The sequence below is a fragment of the Nymphaea colorata genome, unplaced genomic scaffold (assembly GCF_008831285.2).
Source record: "Nymphaea colorata isolate Beijing-Zhang1983 unplaced genomic scaffold, ASM883128v2 scaffold0443, whole genome shotgun sequence".
NCBI lineage: Eukaryota > Viridiplantae > Streptophyta > Magnoliopsida > Nymphaeales > Nymphaeaceae > Nymphaea > Nymphaea colorata.
This window is the reverse complement of record NW_022204949.1, coordinates 62501-81547: the sequence shown is the minus strand read 5'-3', so window position 1 is coordinate 81547 and position 19047 is coordinate 62501. Positions and strand designations below refer to the sequence as shown.

At 34.5% G+C, this 19047-nt stretch overlaps 2 protein-coding genes and 2 pseudogenes across 2 annotated transcripts in view; all 4 read left to right on the top strand.

Moving 5' to 3' along the window:
* Positions 1-3: 3 nt before the first annotated feature.
* On the top strand, positions 4-6392 carry LOC126409491 (protein TIC 214-like; the record flags this gene model as incomplete). Its single annotated transcript, XM_050075467.1, has 1 exon — positions 4-6392. A coding segment is annotated over one exon (5580 nt), but the record flags the coding sequence as incomplete, so codon positions are not given.
* An 18-nt stretch (positions 6393-6410) lies between these two features.
* On the top strand, positions 6411-11684 carry LOC126409485 (NAD(P)H-quinone oxidoreductase subunit H, chloroplastic-like; annotated as a pseudogene).
* A 781-nt stretch (positions 11685-12465) lies between these two features.
* On the top strand, positions 12466-14215 carry LOC126409484 (NAD(P)H-quinone oxidoreductase chain 4, chloroplastic-like; annotated as a pseudogene).
* A 2512-nt stretch (positions 14216-16727) lies between these two features.
* Positions 16728-19047, top strand: part of LOC126409483 (NAD(P)H-quinone oxidoreductase subunit 5, chloroplastic) — a 3168-nt gene continuing 848 nt past the window's right edge. Inside the window, exon 1 of the mRNA XM_050075466.1 lies at positions 16728-19047. This exon is cut by the window's right edge and continues 848 nt beyond it. Coding sequence (XP_049931423.1) covers positions 17165-19047 — 1883 coding nt within the window. The 5' untranslated portion in view covers positions 16728-17164.

Below are 19047 nucleotides of genomic sequence, written 5' to 3'. Positions count from 1 at the left end.
CCGCCCTTGTATCTAGCATTGAGTAGACCCCATACACTGACTGTCCTAGTTATACCGTATCTTTTGTTTCATTTTTTGTTCTTCTGGAACAATAAGAAATCCCTTTTTGATTATAGATCTACTCACGGGAATTTCATTCCTAACCTTAGCATTCAATATGTATTCCTGAATAATCTAATTTTTCAATTATTCAACCATTTTATTTTACCAAGTTCAACATTAACCAGATTAGTCGACATTTCCATGTTTCGATACAACAATAAGATTTTATTTGTAACAAGTAGTTTTTTTGGCTGGTTAATTGGTCACATGTTATTGATGAAATGTATTGGCTTAGTATTATCTTGGCCATGGGAAAAAATGAGATCTAATGCACTTTTTAGATCTAATAATTATCTTATGTCAAAATGGAGAAATTCTGTATCTCAAATCTTTAGTATTCTCTTATTTATCATCTGTATATGCTATCTAGGAAGAATGCCATCACCCATTATAACTAAAAAACTGAAAGAAAGTTCAAAAGGGGAAGAAAAGAATAAAACTGAAGAAGAAGGAAATGTAGAAATAGAAACAGTTTCGAAAACAAATAAGATAGAACAGGAAGAAGATAGATCCGTGGAAGAAGACCTTTCCATTTCTTTGGAAGAGGAAGAAAGGTGGAATCTTTACAAGAAGATATATGAAACAGAGGAGATCTGGTTGAATGGAAAGGAAGAAGATGAATTCGACCTGAAAGAGAAAGAAAAGAATGAACTTTTATGGATTGAAAAATCCCTTCTGTCTCTTCTTTTCGATTATCAACGATGGAATCGACCTCTGCGGTATATAGAAAATGATCGATTTTCAAATGCTGTAAGAAATGAAATGTCTCAATATTTTTTTAATACATGCGAAAGTGATGGAAAGCAAAGAATATCTTTCACATATCCACCTAGTTTGTCTACTTTTTTTGAAATGATACAAAAAAAGATGTCTTTTCGCACAGCGGAAAAACTACCTGCGGAGGCCCTCTCTAATGAATGGGTTTCGACCACTAAAAAACAAAGAGATAACTTAAGGAACGAATTCATAAATCGAATTGAAGCTATAGACAAAGGATCTCTTATCCTCGATGTGGTCGAAAAAAGAGCCAGATTGTGCAATGATGAAGAGGAACAAGAATGCTTACCTAAGTTTTATGATCCTCTTTTGAACGGACCTTATCGTGGAACAATAAAAAAAGGGTATTTATATTCAATTAGGAATGATTCAACTACCTCCACACGGGGGTCTACCAAAATGGCTTGGATAAATAAGATTCATGGTATCCTTTTTTCCAAGGATTATCGAGAGTTTGAACGAGAATTGGAACACGAAATATATAAACTTGACGTAAAATCATTATCTACAGGCATTGAGGATTCATCAGTCTCAATTGGTGAATTTACAGAAGAAGCTGAAGAAGCTGAGAAATCAAGAACTCGTTTCAAACAATTTGCTTTTGGGGGAGAAGAAAAAGTATTCGATATGGTTAGAGCTGATCCGAATGATCAAAAAATGAGTAATCTTCAAATTGAAGAAATTAAGAAAAAGGTTCCTCGATGGTTATACAAACTGACTTCTGATTTGGATTTTGAAGAAGAGGAGGAGGAGGAGGAGGAAGAAGATGATCAGGAAGAATCCACAGAGGATCACGGGATTCGTTCAAGAAAAGCCAAACGTGTAGTAATTTATACTGACACTGATACCGATGAGGATACTAATATCATTAATACCAATGATAATATCATCAATACTACCACTGATAATATCATTAATACCAATGATAATATCAATAATACTACTGATAATATCAGTAATACCACCGATAGTAATCAAGAAAAAAATAGTGATGATCAAGTCGAAAAAGGTGATCAAAGAGGAAAAGGAAATGGTGATCAAGCCAAAAAGAAAAAGGGTGATCAAGCCAAAAATGGTGATCAAAGAGGAAAAGGAAATGGTGATCAAGCAGAAGAACATGAAATGGCCTTGATACGTTACTCGCAACAATCAGATTTTCGTCGTGATATAATCAAAGGGTCGATGCGGGCTCAAAGACGTAAAACAGTCACTTGGGAAATGTTTCAAACAGATGTACACTCCCCCCTTTTTTTTGACAGAATAGACAAAACACCTTTGTTTTCTTTTGATATCTCAAGGATGATGAACCTCATTTTTAGGAATTGGATGGAGGAAAAAAGCCCAAAAATACAAACATCTGATTATGTGGGTGAAGGGGCAAAAGAGAAAGAGAAAATGGAGAAAGAACACGAAGAGGAGTATAAAAGAAAAGAGGATAAAAGACAGGAGGAGGAACGGATAGCAATAGCAGAAACTTGGGATAATATTATATTTGCTCAAGCAATAAGGAGTTCCATATTAGTAACCCACTCGATTCTTCGAAAATACATCATATTACCTTCATTGATAATAGTTAAAAATATTGGTCGTATGTTATTATTTCAATTCCCTGAGTGGTATGAAGATTTGACCGAATGGAGTAGGGAAATGCATGTCAAATGCACATATAATGGTGTTCAATTATCGGAAACAGAATTTCCAAAAGATTGGTTAACAGACGGTATTCAGATAAAAATCCTATTTCCTTTCTCTCTGAAACCTTGGCATAGAAAAAAGCTACGATCCCATCATAAGGATCTAAGAAAAAAACAAAAAAATTTCTGTTTTTTAACGATCTGGGGGATGGAAACAGAAGTCCCCTTTGGCTCTCCCCGAAAAAAACCTTTCTTTTTTGAACCCATTAATAAAACACTCGAAAAAAAAATTAGAAAAGTCAAAAAGACAGGTTTTTTCTTTCTAAGAATTATAAAAGACAACATAAAAGGTTTTCTAAAGATTCTCAACGAAAAAATAAGATGGATTATCAAAATAGTTCTATTTATAAAAAGAAAAGTGAAGAAACTCTTTTTCTTAGTGACGCGAGTCTATGACCCAAGTCAAAATGAAGAACCAAGTCAAAATGAGAAAGATTCCAAAAAAATCATCCATGAATCACCCATTATAATTGTATCCGGAGATTGGACAAATGATTCACTGATAGAAAGAAAAATTAATGATCTGGCTGATAAGACAACCAAAATCTGGGATCAAGTAGAAAAGATTAGAAAAGACAAGAAAAAAAAACCTCTAACTCCAGATATTGAGGATATAGATATTAGTACTAACAAGGGAAATTTTAGTAATAAAAGAACCGAATCACGGAAACATATTTTTCAAATATCTAAAAAAAGAAGAAGTGCCCCATTAATCTCTAAATGGAACTCTTTTATGAAATCTTTCATTGAAAGAATATACATGGGTATCCTTCTATGTATCACTAACATTTACAGGATCAATGCACAATTTTTTCTTGACTCAACAAAAAATACTTTAAATGGATACACTTACAATGACGAAATAAAGGAAAAGGATACTAATGAAACGAATCCAAATATAATTCCCTTCATTTCGACTGTAAAATCTCTTTCTACTTATACTACTAATATAAGTAGTGATAGTAATTCACCGATTTACTGCGACTTATCTTCTTTGTCTCAAGCCTATGTGTTTTACAAATTATTGCAAACCCAAGTTAGTAACAAATATAAGTCAGAATCCATATTTCATTACTACAGAACATATCCTTTTATTAAGGATAGAATAAAAGACTATTTCCATGACTATTTCCATACACGAGGAATATTTGATTCAGAATCAAAACACAAGAAACTGCGGAATTCTGGAATGAGTGAATGGAAAAACTGGTTAAAGAGCCATTATCAATACAATTTCTCCCATGACAAATGGTCTAGATTAGCACCTCTAAAATGGAGAAAGAAAGTCAATCAGCATTTTACGATTAAAAATAACGACTCACCAAAATTGGGTTCATATGAAGAAAAAGACCAATTAATTCATTCCGGTAAAAAGGATTATTATAAATATAAATTGGACTTATTGAAGAGTCCGAGTTGCGAAAAAAAAATTAAAAAACACTACAGATATGATCTTTTATCATATAAATATCTTAATTATGAAGATGTGAAAGACTCCAATATTTATGGATCACCATTACAAGTAAACAGGCACGGAGAGATTTCTAATTACAATACACATAAATACAAATCGTTTTATGCTACAACTATAAATGATAGCCTAGAAGATAAATATACAATTGATAGGGATCCAAATCTAGATAGAAAATATTTGGAATTGAGAATCACCAATTTTTACCCTAGAAACAATATTGAAACTAGGACTAGTACGGGTATCAGAACTTTCATTAATAAAAAAAAGAAAACTACTAAGACTGGGACCAATAAGAAAGATATTCTTTATCTTTATATCAGAATTCATCAAGAAATCCAAACAAAGCAAAAAGAGTTATTTTTTGATTGGATGGGAATGAATGAACAAATGTTAGATCATACTATATCGAATCTGCGCCCTTGGTTCTTACCAGAATTTGTGCCGCTTTACGATCGATATAAGACTAATCCGTGGATCATACCAATCAAATTGCTTCTATTTGATTTTCATGGAAACAAAACAAGCGATCTTTATATAGATCCAAAGGTGGAATCTAATCAAAAAGAAAGATTTAATCCAAAACCAAAAGTAGAATCTAATCAAAAGGGATATCTTGAATTAGAGAATGGGAACCGGGACGAGAAAGAACGACAGCACCAAGGAAATCTTATATCTGATATAAGAAACCAAAAAAAAGATGTTGGAGCAAATTCCGCGGGTTCAGATATTAAGAAACGCAGAAAGAAAAAGAAATTCAAGAGCAAGAAGGAAGCGGAACTAGACTTATTTTTGAAAAAATATTTTCTTTTTCAACTCCGATGGGGTGATTCTTTCAATCAAAGAATGACCAATAATATCAAGGTATATTGTCTACTGCTTAGACTTATGAATCCGAATGAAATTGCTATATCCTCTATTCAAAGAGGAGAAATGGGTCTAGATGTAATGCTGATTAATAAGGATTTGTCTCTTCCAGAATTGATAAAAAGGGGAATATTTATTGTTGAACCGGTTCGTTTGTCTATCAAATGGGATGGAATTTCGATTATGTATCAAACCATAGCTATTTCATTGACCCATAAGGTTCAGTACCAAACTAATCGAGGATACCAGGTAAAAAAACATATTGATAAGAATGACTTGAATGGCTCGATTGCACGACACGGAGGAGTGCGTGTGAATGGGGACAATAATAATTATGATTTGCTTGTTCCTGAACATATTTTATCTCCTAGCCATCGTAGAGAATTGAGAATTATAAGCCGTTTCAATTACCGAAATAGGAACCTTGTGAATAAGAATCCAGTATTTTGCAATAGAGCTAAGACTAATGCGCAGGGGTTTGAGAAATTTGTAAATAGGGATAAGCATTTTGATACAGATACAAATAACTCTCTAAAATGGAAAGTGTTTCTTTGGCCCACTCATCGATTAGAAGATTTAGCCTGTATGAATCGTTATTGGTTTGATACCAATAATGGGAGTCGTTTCAGTATGTCAAGGATCCATATGTATAAGCAATTTGGAATTCGCTGATGTTACAATCAATTTCCCTCTTTATCACGCGCCTGGTATATGAGAACATGCAAATAAATACATACCTTATGTTAGACTCTGATACACAAGATTCAGTCAGTTAGACTCTGATACACAAGATTCAGTCAGTTAGACTCTGATACACAAGATTCAGTCACATATCAATTGGACCTAGGAATGAATCGACAGAATCTTTTTAGGTCCCTTTCCCTTTCATTCTGTTTCGTGAGCCCAGGAATATACCATCCCTTTGTATCTGAATAAATTTATTGTTATTATTTATTCATATTCATTTTGATTTGTTTGATAGAAAAAAGAGTAATATATGAATCAATCCAGATTATTGTGTACACCAGAACAAAATAAATGGTATTATTATTCTTGATTGGGAAGATTTATATCCGTGGGAACAAAAAGAAAAAAAGAGAAGAATTTATTTGTATGGTAAAGAATTCGCCCATATCCGTTATTCCACAAGAAGAAAAAAGGGGTTCTGTTGAATTCCAAGTATTTAATTTTACCAATAAGATAGAGAGACTTACTTCACATTTGAAACTGCACAGAAGAGACTATTTATCTCAGAGGGGTCTGCGGAAAATTCTGGGGAAACGCCAACGACTGCTGGTTTATTTATCAAAGAAAAATCGAGTGCGTTATAGGGAATTAATTGGTCAATTGGGTATTCGAGAACCAAAAACTGGTTAGTTTGGAAATTCGTTTGAGTTATTCGGTTCATTAGATCTTGAATTTGGATGAACCTCGTTTCATTTTCAGGAATTCATGGAATAATGAATTGGGATCGGAGAAATGGAATAATGAATTGGAATCGGAGAATAAAAACATATGACTGTACCAGACGCAAGAAAAGACCTCCTCGTGGTCAATATGGGTCCTCACCACCCGTCAATGCATGGTGTTCTTCGACTCATTGTTACTCTAGATGGCGAAGATGTTATCGACTGTGAACCCATATTGGGTTATTTACACAGAGGAATGGAAAAAATTGCGGAAAACCGAACAATTATACAATATCTACCTTATGTAACACGTTGGGATTATTTAGCTACTATGTTCACGGAGGCAATAACCGTTAATGCACCTGAGGAATTGGGAAATATTCAAGTACCTAAAAGAGCCAGCTATATTAGGGTAATTATGCTGGAGTTGAGTCGTATAGCTTCGCATTTGTTATGGCTTGGACCTTTTATGGCCGATATCGGTGCGCAGACTCCTTTCTTCTATATTTTCAGAGAGAGGGAATTGTTATATGATCTATTCGAAGCTGCCACAGGTATGCGAATGATGCATAATTATTTCCGTATCGGGGGGTAGCTGCTGATTTACCTCATGGCTGGATAGATAAATGTTTAGATTTCTGCGATTATTTTTTAACGGGAGTTGTTGAATATCAAAAGCTTATTACGCGCAATCCCATCTTTTTGGAACGAGTTGAAGGGGTAGGTTTTATTGGGGGAGAGGAAGCCATAAATTGGGGTTTATCAGGACCAATGCTACGAGCTTCCGGAATCCAATGGGACCTTCGTAAAGTCGATCGGTATGAGTGTTATGATGAATTCGATTGGGAAGTCCAATGGCAAAAAGAAGGAGACTCATTAGCTCGTTATTTAGTAAGAATTGGCGAAATGACGGAATCCATCAAAATTATTCAACAGGCTCTGGAAGGAATTCCGGGGGACCTTATGAAAATTTAGAATTCCGACGCTTTGCTGGAACAAAAGATTCAGAATTGAACGACTTTGAATATCGATTCATTAGTAAAAAGCCTTCTCCCAGTTTTGAATTGTCAAAACAAGAACTTTATGTGAGAGTAGAAGCCCCAAAGGGAGAATTAGGTATTTTTCTGATAGGAGATAATAGTGTTTTTCCTTGGAGATGGAAAATACGTCCACCCGGTTTCATCAATTTGCAAATTCTTCCTCAGCTAGTTAAAAGAATGAAATTGGCTGATATTATGACAATACTAGGTAGTATAGATATCATTATGGGAGAAGTTGATCGTTGAAATGATAATTGAAGAAGCACAAGCTATCAATTCTTTTTTCAGATCGGAATCCTCAAAAGAGGCCTATGGGCTCATATGGTTACTTGTACCTATTGTTACTCTTGTATTGGGAATCACAATAGGGGTATTAGTAATTGTGTGGCTAGAAAGAAAAATATCTGCAGGGATACAACGACGAATTGGTCCTGAGTATGCCGGCCCCCTGGGCATTCTTCAAGCTCTAGCGGATGGGGTCAAACTACTTTTCAAAGAAGATCTTCTTCCATCTAGAGGAGATATTCGTTTATTTAGTGTCGGCCCATCCGTAGCGGTCGTATCAATTCTACTGAGTTATTCAGTAATTCCCTTTGGCCATCACCTTGTACTAACCGATCTCAGTATAGGTGTTTCTCTATGGATCGCTATTTCAAGTATTGCCCCTATCGGACTTCTTATGTCCGGATATGGATCAAATAATAAATATTCCTTTTCAGGTGGTTTACGAGCTGCTGCTCAATCTATAAGTTATGAAATACCGTTAACTCCATGTGTGTTATCAATATCTCTACGTGTGATTCGTTGGAATACGCACTCCTACCTCTTTCTTTGCTTTTTCTAGGAAAGAAGTTGGTTGATTGAATATATAGATAGAACTCTTTTTTATTCATCACTGGGATCTATGAACTAAACCAGATAGTTATATGAGTGAAACAAAACTGCTTATGAATTCGCAGTAAGAAGATCGAGTCTCATTACCTACGTACGAGAGTAAAGTGGAGCTAAACATAAGCAGCGGAAGCTGTTTACCCCAAGTATCGATTAGCCATCAGGACTTGAAGCGGGCGCAAAAGATCAACTGTATGGAATTTTTACTCTTGTATTTATTACCATACCGAGGATCCACCAAAACTGAGTGGACGGTTAGGAACACCAAGGTACACAAAAGATTAGTAATGGAGATAATGTAACGTATCCAAACGGATATTTTGACATTACATAAAAGGAGTCATAATGAGGGCTTGAAGTTGGTAGAAATGATCAAAAAGTACTTCCCCGTGATCCCGATCCAGAGTATAGCTCCTATCCACTGATTTAAAAATAACTATCAGGAACGAAGTAATCCTTTATTTATATAGTATAGTCCTTCTGAGAAAGAAGAGAAGAACAGGAAGGAAAAATGGATTGACTATTTATTGTATCTTATGGAAAGATCGAGTTAAGTTATTACTGAACAAGAAACTCAGCAAAAAGAATAAAGGATGAGATGGATTCAGAAGTGTACTTTTTATTTGTTATTATCTTATCGCGGACAGAATCCCACTGGTCTAGTTCACTTATGAGCATTTTGATTCATCTTTCTTTTTTCCTATGGTATGCCGATGTAATACCGAAGCATACCTTAGATTTATTCGTGACCATTGAGGAGCCGTATGAAGCTGAGGTCTCATGTACGGTTCTGGAATAGAGATGGGAACAGTGATGTTATCATCGACTATGATTATCTAACAGTTCAAGTACGGTTGATATAGTTGAGGCGCAGTCAAAATATGGTTTTTGGGGGTGGAATCTTTGGCGTCAACCTATAGGGTTCATAGTTTTTATAATTTCTTCACTAGCAGAATGCGAGAGATTGCCCTTTGATTTACCGGAAGCCGAGGAGGAATTAGTAGCAGGTTATCAAACTGAATATTCAGGTATCAAATTTGGTTTATTTTATGTTGCTTCTTACCTCAATTTACTAGTTTCTTCATTATTCGTAACAGTTCTGTACTTGGGAGGGTGGAATCTTCCTATTCCATATATACCAATTACTGAACTTTTCGAAATAAATAAAACTAGTGAAGTCTTTGGAACAACAATTAGTCTCCTCATTACATTAGCTAAAGCTTATTTGTTCCTGTTCATTCCTATCTCAACAAGATGGACTTTACCTAGGCTGAGAATGGATCAACTATTAAATCTTGGGTGGAAATCTCTTTTACCTATTGCTCTCGGTAATCTATTATTGACAACTTCTTCCCAACTTGTTTCGCTATAACAGAATAGGATATTCCAGATTCTTATCCTCTCTCAAGCAAGAGAAAGAAACATCAAATTATTCATGGATATTCACGATATATGTTTCCTATGGTGACTGGGTTCATGAATTATGGTCAACAGACAGTACGAGCTGCAAGATACATTGGTCAAAGTTTCATGATTACCTTATCTCACGCAAATCGTTTACCTGTAACTATTCAATATCCTTATGAAAAATCGATCACATCAGAGCGTTTCCGTGGGCGAATCCACTTTGAATTTGATAAATGCATTGCTTGTGAAGTATGTGTTCGCGTATGTCCGATAGATCTACCTGTTGTTGATTGGCGATTAGAAACAGATATTAGAAAGAAACGATTGCTTAATTATAGTATTGATTTCGGAATCTGTATATTTTGTGGTAATTGCGTGGAGTATTGCCCCACAAACTGTTTATCAATGACTGAAGAATATGAACTTTCCACCTACGATCGTCACGAATTAAATTATAATCAAATTGCTTTGGGTCGGTTACCAATGTCTGTAATTGGAGATTACACAGTTCGAACAATTATGAACTCAACTCCAATAAAAATATCTATGGAGAAACCCCTTGATTCAAGAACGATTACCAATTAAATTAAAAATAAGACTAAGTTTTGATCAAAAGTAGGTAAGTTTCTTTCATGTCAGACAAAGAATAACTAGATTTGTGAGGATTATAACTACTTTTTGAATATATAAATATATATAGCCATTATAGCCATAGCCCTTATTTGTTTAATTAAAAATATGAAATTACGAACTCTGTTTCGACTAAAGACAAAAGCAAGATTGGCCCGTTCAATTGATTAACTCAATCTACATAAACCCACACCACGCTGGGGTAAGAACTATTAGATATAAAAAAGGGTAACCCACTTTTTCCCGACCAGTAAGATCATGAGATATTTTGACTTATTTATCGCTTATTTAACACATAATGGATTTACCTGCGCCAATACATGATATTCTTTTAGTATCTCTGGGATCAGGTCTTATAGTAGGAGGTCTAGGAGTGGTATTACTTACCAATCCAATTTATTCTGCCTTTTCCTTGGGATTGGTTCTTGTTTGTATATCTTTATTTTATATTCCATCGAACTCTTATTTTGTAGCTGCTGCGCAGCTACTTATTTACGTGGGAGCCATAAATGTCTTAATCTTATTTGCTGTGATGTTTATGAATGGTTCAGAATATTACAATTCTTTTCATTTTTGGACTGTCGGAGATGGATTCACTTCGCTAGTTTGTACAAGTATTTTTTTTTCACTAATTGCTACTATCCCAAACACGTCATGGTACGGGATTATTTGGACTACAAGATCAAACCAGATCATAGAACAGGACCTGACAAGTAATGTTCAACAGATTGGGATTCATTTATCAACAGATTTTTATCTTCCATTTGAACTGATTTCTATAATCCTTTTAGTTTCCTTAGTGGGCGCAATTGCTATGGCTCGCCGGGAATAGATACTTAGAATTGGAAATAACAAACCAACCAAATAAAATAAAGCAACCTCCGTGTAATTGTTATCGCATCTATCTGTCCACCCTAAATTGGAATATTGTTCATGAGACATATTTCAAAGTTTTTGTTAGTTCGACGACCCATTTCAGTGTCTTTTTTGGTACTGTATTTCTTATATATATTATATGGATTGATAATTGAATTAGATTCAGTAGAATCTTCTCATTTAATTAATCGAATCAGTTGAATTGTTGTTTATATTGAAATGAATCGAGATTGACGAGGAGTTGGTCAATGATGCTCGAGCATGTACTTGTTTTGAGTGCCTATTTATTTTCTATTGGTATCTATGGATTGATCACAAGTCGAAACATGGTTAGAGCACTTATGTGTCTTGAACTTATACTGAATGCTGTTAATATGAATCTCATAACATTTTCTGATTTATTTGATAGTCGCCAATTAAAGGGAGACGTTTTCTCGATCTTTGTTATCGCTATTGCAGCCGCCGAAGCAGCTATTGGACCAGCTATTGTTTCTTCGATCTATCGTAACAGAAAATCAACTCGTATCAATCAATCAATTTATTGAATAAATAAAAATAGTCGGTAGTCCGGAACCTTTACTCAAATAAAATATATAAAGACATATACGTTATGTCACTCTGTAGAAGTAAATAGACACTCGACTCACGTTATGGATCAATGGATCATAAGCATGGATTAGGAATAAGAGTACAATAAATTTTATACGTTTTCTTCTTTATTATATATAACTATAATTCATTTATAGATTAGCAAAACGTGTATTGACTGATATGACCATGTTTGATGAAAGATAAGAGATCAAAGTATTTGGCCTATCTCATGAACAGATCAGAAATAGATTTCTAACAAAACTTTATGGTCTAATCACCGATTCGTCTGGTGCCAAAATATTTAATCATTTACTAAAGCTACCAGACCGAAAATTTATGACGTTCAAAAAAAATTAATAGATCTAATGTCACACTCAGTAAAGATTTATGATACATGTATAGGGTGTACCCATGCGTACGAGCGTGTCCTACAGATGTCCTGGAAATGATACCCTGGGACGGATGTAAAGCTAAGCAAATTGCTTCCGCACCAAGAACGGAGGACTGTGTAGGTTGTAAGAGATGTGAATCTGCTTGTCCAACGATTTTTAAGTATACGGGTTTTATTTATGGCATGAGACAACCCGTAGCATGGGTCTAGCTTATTAATACGTTACAAAAACTCCCCTTGAATCCATTTGATTCCTCTTTACCGACAAAAACCCGTACTCGATAAATAAAAAAATCCGAGCGCGGGTTTTCTGGTCAAATCAAAGTGTATTTTGTCTTTACTATGAGTGATTTTTATTGGTTAACAATCATTGTTGTTTTGCCCATATCCGCGGGTTCCTTAATTGCTCTTTTCCCTCATAGAGGAAATAAGGTAGTTCGATGGTATACTATCTGTATCTGCTTATTTGAACTCCTTCTAACGACCTACGTATTCTGTTATCATTTTAAATTGGACGATCCATTAATCCAATTGGAAGAAGACTTTAACTGGATAAATATTTTTGATTTTCACTGGAGACTCGGAATCGACGGACTTTCTATAGGACCCATTTTATTGACAGGATTTATCACTACTTTAGCTACTTCAGCGGCTTGGCCAGTTACCCGAAATTCGCGATTGTTCCATTTCCTGATGTTAGCAATGTACAGTGGTCAAATAGGATCATTTTCTTCTCGAGACCTCTTACTTTTTTTCATCATGTGGGAATTAGAATTAATTCCTGTTTACCTACTTTTATCCATGTGGGAGGAAAGAAACGTCTGTACTCAGCTACAAAGTTCATTTTGTACACTGCAGGAGGTTCCATTTTTCTCTTAATGGGAGTTCTAGGTATGGGTTTATATGGTTCCAATGAACCAACATTAAATTTTGAAACATTAGCTAATCAATCGTATCCCGTGGCATTGGAAATAATATTTTATTTGGGTTTCCTTATTGCTTATGCTGTCAAATCACCGATCATACCTTTACATACATGGTTGCCAGATACCCATGGAGAGGCGCATTACAGTACATGTATGCTTCTAGCTGGAATCTTATTAAAAATGGGAGCATACGGGTTGGTTCGGGTCAATATGGAATTATTACCCCACGCCCATTCCATATTTTCTCTTGGTTGATGATAGTAGGGACTATTCAAATAATCTATGCAGCTTTAACTTCTCTTGGTCAACGCAATTTAAAAAGAGAATAGCCTATTCTTCCGTATCTCATATGGGTTTCATAATAATAGGAATTAGTTCTATAACCGATGCGGGACTCAATGGAGCTATTTTACAAATCATCTCTCATGGATTTATTGGTGCTGCACTTTTTTTCCTGGCAGGAACAAGTTATGATAGAATACGTCTTCGTTATCTTAACGAAATGGGGGGAATAGCTATACTAATGCCAAGAATCTTTACGATGTTCAGTAGCTTCTCAATGGCTTCTCTCGCATTACCAGGAATGAGTGGTTTTGTTGCAGAATTTGTGATATTTTTGGGAATAATTACTAGCCCAAAATACCTTGTAATGTCAAAAATACTAATTACTTTTGTAATGGCAATTGGAATGATATTAACTCCTATTTATTCATTATCTATGTCACGCCAGATGTTCTATGGATACAGGTTATTCAATGTTCCCAAGTCTCACTTTGTGGATTCTGGACCACGAGAAATCTTTATTTTGATGTGTATCCTTTTACCTATAATAGGTATTGGTATTTATCCAGATTTCGTTCTTTCACTATCAGTTGACAAGGTAGAAACTATTCTATCTAATTACTTTCATGGGTAGCTTTCATGGATGGATTTTTTTATGGTTATGGGCAGCACAGAAGATCCAATCCAATAATCCTGCACTGCTGTTTACAAACAAATCAATCGTTGGCTAGACCAATCAAAAGGAAAAGAAGATTTTTCCTTCTATCAAGTCAAAAATGCAATTAAATGAAGGAAATTGTAATCAGAAATATCTGTAGTTTTTATTATTTAACTACAGATATTTCTGATTACATATATATCTTTCACCTTATACATATAATGTATAAATGAGATAATAATATTATGGTTAATAATATTATGGTATATGAGAGGGTATATGAGAATGAAAGGGTATGTGTACAATCTTTCTATGTATTCTGCAGTTTTTTTCTTCAATTAGATGTTTAATGTGAATGAACCATAACTATGTAGCCCTCTTCCTAATAGATTGACCCCAAAATAGCAGATCCAAATTATAAGAAATCCCATAGAAGCCACAATTGCTGAATTTGCACCTTGCAAACTTTTATTTGTTCTAGTATGTAAATAAATCGCGAATACGGTCCAAGTAATAAATGCCCAGGTTTCTTTGGGGTCCCAATTCCAATAAGATCCCCATGCCTCATTAGCCCATACTGCTCCTGAAAGAATACCTATAGTTAAAAGGGTAAAACCCAAGCCAATGACACGATAACTCCAAGAATCCAATCGCTGAGTCAATTGATACCTGTGATAATTTCTAAACGAAAAATTCACGTATTGGGTCTCATCAAAAGAAAATGAACTAATTAATAAATGATTGGTTTTACCGAAAATATCTATCTTTCTTCTAAACGTAATGACCAGGAGAGTTATGGATAATAATGATCCACATAAAAGAGCTGCATAGCTCAACAACATCATACTTACGTGCATCATTAACCAACGGGATTGGAGAGCAGGCACTAATATTGCGGATTGATGCATTTTAGTTAAAAGACCCGAAGTGGCAAAGCCTTGGGTTAAAATAGCGCTTGGGGCGGTTATTTTACTGAAAAAATTCTTATAGTTTCTAAAATATGGAACTATATGAATAAGGGAGAAACTCCATGAAAGGAACATTAATGATTCATATAGATCACTTAATGGTACATGTCCCGAATAAATCCAACGAGTAACTAATAATCCTGTTATACAGAAAAAAGTAGCTATCATGCCTTTTTCTGACGAATCACATAGTCCTACAATTTCATAGACCAAGGTCATCAGATGAGTAGGAATCACAATTGAAATGATCGAAAAAGATATGTGAGTTAATATATGTTCTAAAGTTGCAAATATCATAAACAATCATTTTTTGTTTTTATAGTTATAAAAAAAGGGAACCCTTCCTTAATTACCGAATGTAAATATGGTATCGAATTAAAGGATCCGTTGTGTCCTTTTTTGTTTTAGAGAATGCCGCCACTCGGACTCGAACCGAGATGCTCTAGCACTGCTTCCTAAGAACAGCGTGTCTACCGATTTCACCATGGCGGCTTGTTCGAAGTAATACTAACTCATGCATATTCAATCGTCGATATTGAGAGGTTCAATGCAATTGCAATAGATGATTATTGAATCAATCGAAGAATAGCCATTCAAGTCAATATTTGAAGGTTCCATAATTGTTACTAGCTTACCTTAAAGCTTAGTAATAGTGAATCGATGGGGAAAATAGTGAATCGATGGGGAAAAATGGCAATCCCCATCTCGCAAATCATATAAAAATGCACTCTATTCACTATATTGAACCTTGTATCTTGCGTCTAATAACGCCCTTTAAAACACAAATAGTGCCATTTTGAGGGCCCAATATATGATACAGAATCATTAATTTATCCAATCATTGATTGATGTTGATTTAGATCATTTGAAGGGTTTCTTATCACATTATTATTTATTCTTTGCTTTTTTTATTTCATTTTTTTTGTCGTACAAAAAAACCTTTTGAATAACCGGTAGAAATGGATTTAGCTAAAGAAAAAGCTTTTACCGCTGCCCAATATCCCTTTCTCTTCCAAAAATTTCTACGAATATGCTTTTTTGATATAGAAGTACGTTTTTTTGGAACCGCCATGCAAAAATGAACTTTTCTAAGTTGAATGTGAAAGACATGTATTGTTCAAAATAGATCATTAATTCTTTCTATTCATATATCTATTATTTAGTTTATAGATTTTCTTCATAACATACAAATATGCGCATATAGCATATAATAGGGACTAAACTAAATTATTGCTAGGGACTCAAACTCAAGTTGGAGAATAAAAAGAAAGGAGATTCGATTCGCTAGGTATAACTCTCATAGAAAAAAAATAGTTATCTTTTTTCTCTTTTTGAAGTATTCATTATCATTATTATTGCATACAATGAAAATCTCAGAAGAAAGAAAATTGTACTAATTGTTTCATATCTCCATTCATTAGGATCGATGGTATCAACTACCGATGAAATCGACCCCCGCAGATAAATAATATAAAAAGAAAAATAAATAAAATAAAAGGTTACAATTCCTATCTCAGTCTATTTCAAATAGACCATATATATAACCTACATATACCTACCGTCGTAATACATTTAATAACAATAACCAGAAATTAATTACCTACATGAGATAAAACAATAAGATTTTCTCTACCAATTGATCCCATTAAAGCATAGCGCCCCCACGATTCGAATAATACTTTTGTTCAATGATCCATTACTTGAACATTACTTGAACTTGATTAAGGCAATTTAAGTACCTCTTACTTCACCTTCTTACTTCACCCATATGGGAGGTTACAAGTATCATAGAATTTCCCACAAGTTCTGGTGGAAGCCAATCAATCAGTTTCAAATTAAATTTAAATTAGTTAATGATTTTGGATAAAAGATCTTGTTGGGTTGAGTTATTTGCGGATCTCATGATCCATATCAAAAGCTAATAATTACTTCACCCCTAGTATTAAGCAATAATTTGCTTAATTATATCATTTGACCAATTCAATTGTAACTCCTTGGGTCAAATTTTAAATAGTCGAGGAAGAGCGAGATTAATAAAAAAGAATATTCTTTTCGTATCCTTATTTTGGTTTGTGTTAAAAAAAAAATAAATAAGAACTGGTGATGAATGTGAATTGGGAACAATAATTAATATAATTAATTAGAAGAAAATAGAGGAAAAAGGTTTGATTTAATTTTATTATTATGGTTATGGAACGCACATATCAATATGCATGGATTATACCTTTCGTTCCGCTTCTAGTTACTATGTTAATAGGATTGGAACTCCTGCTTAATCCGACAGCAACAAAAAATATTCGTCGTATATGGGCTTTTCCCGCTGTTTTATTGTTAAGTATAGTTATGGTCTTTTCCACTAAGCTGGCGATCCAGCAAATCAATGGTAGCTCAATTTATGAATATCTATGGTCTTGGAGCATCACTAGTGATTTTTCCTTAGAATTCGGCTACTTGATTGATCCACTTACTTCTATTATGTCGATATTAATCACTACTGTTGGAATCCTGGTTCTTATCTATAGTGATAATTATATGTCTCATGACCGAGGATATTTGAGATTTTTTGCTTATATGAGTTTTTTCAATACAGCGATGCTGGGATTAGTTACTAGTCCCAATTTGATACAAATCCATATTTTTTGGGAACTAGTGGGAATGTGTTCCTATCTGTTAATAGGTTTTTGGTTTACCCGACCAATTGCAGCAAATGCCTGTCAAAAAGCGTTTGTGACCAATCGTGTGGGGGATTTTGGTTTATTATTAGGAATCCTAGGTTTTTATTTAATAACAGGTAGTTTCGAATTTCAGGATTTATTCGAAATATTCAATGATTCGATCATTAATAACAATGAGATGAATTCCTCATTTGCTACGCTTTGTGCCTTCTTATTATTCCTCGGTGCAGTTGCTAAATCTGCGCAATTCCCACTTCATGTATGGTTACCTGATGCTATGGAGGGACCCACTCCTATTTCGGCTCTGATACATGCGGCTACTATGGTAGCCGCAGGAATTTTTCTTGTAGCTCGGCTTCTTCCTCTTTTCATAGCCATACCTTACATAATGAATATCATATCTTTGATAGGTGTAATAACGGTACTATTAGGAGCTACCTTAGCTCTTGCTCAAAGAGATATTAAGAGAAGTTTAGCTTATTCCACGATGTCTCAATTGGGATACATTATGTTAGCTTTGGGTATAGGTTCTTATCGAGCCGCTTTATTCCATTTGATCACTCATGCTTATTCTAAAGCATTATTGTTTTTAGGGTCTGGATCAATCATTCATTCCATGGAACCCATTATTGGGTATTCTCCGACTAAGAGTCAGAACATGGTTCTTATGGGCGGTTTAACTAAATATATGCCAATTACAAAAACAACTTTTTTTTTAGGTACACTTTCTCTTTGTGGTATTCCACCCCTCGCTTGTTTTTGGTCCAAAGACGAAATTCTTAATGATAGTTGGTTGTATTCACCGATTTTTGCGATAATAGCTTTCTACACAGCAGGATTAACTGCATTTTATATGTTTCGTATGTATTTACTTACTTTCGAAGGGCATTTACGTAGTCATTTTCAAAATTACAGCGGACACACAAATAGTTCCTTCTATTCAATATCCATATGGGGGCAAGAAGGTTCCAAACCTGTTAGCAGCAATTTGCTTTTAACAACAAGGAATAATAATGACAAGTCCTCCTTTTCCAATTGCTCGTTTTCTAATACATATAAAATTGCCGGTTATGTAAGAACCATGCGATCATCTTTTAGTACTCATTTTTTCAAAAAAGACTCTCATACTTTACTATATCCGCATGAATCGGACAATACCATGTTATTTCCCCTGCTTATATTGGCCATATTTACTTTGTTCGTTGGATGCATAGGAATTAATTTCGGGCACGAAGTAATGGAGGTTGACATATTATCAAAATGGTTAACCCCATCGATGAAACTTTTCCATCAGAATTCAACTGATGAAGATTGGTATAAATTTTTGACGAATGCATTTTATTCAGTTAGTATAGCCTACTTCGGAATATTTATAGCATCTGTTCTATATGG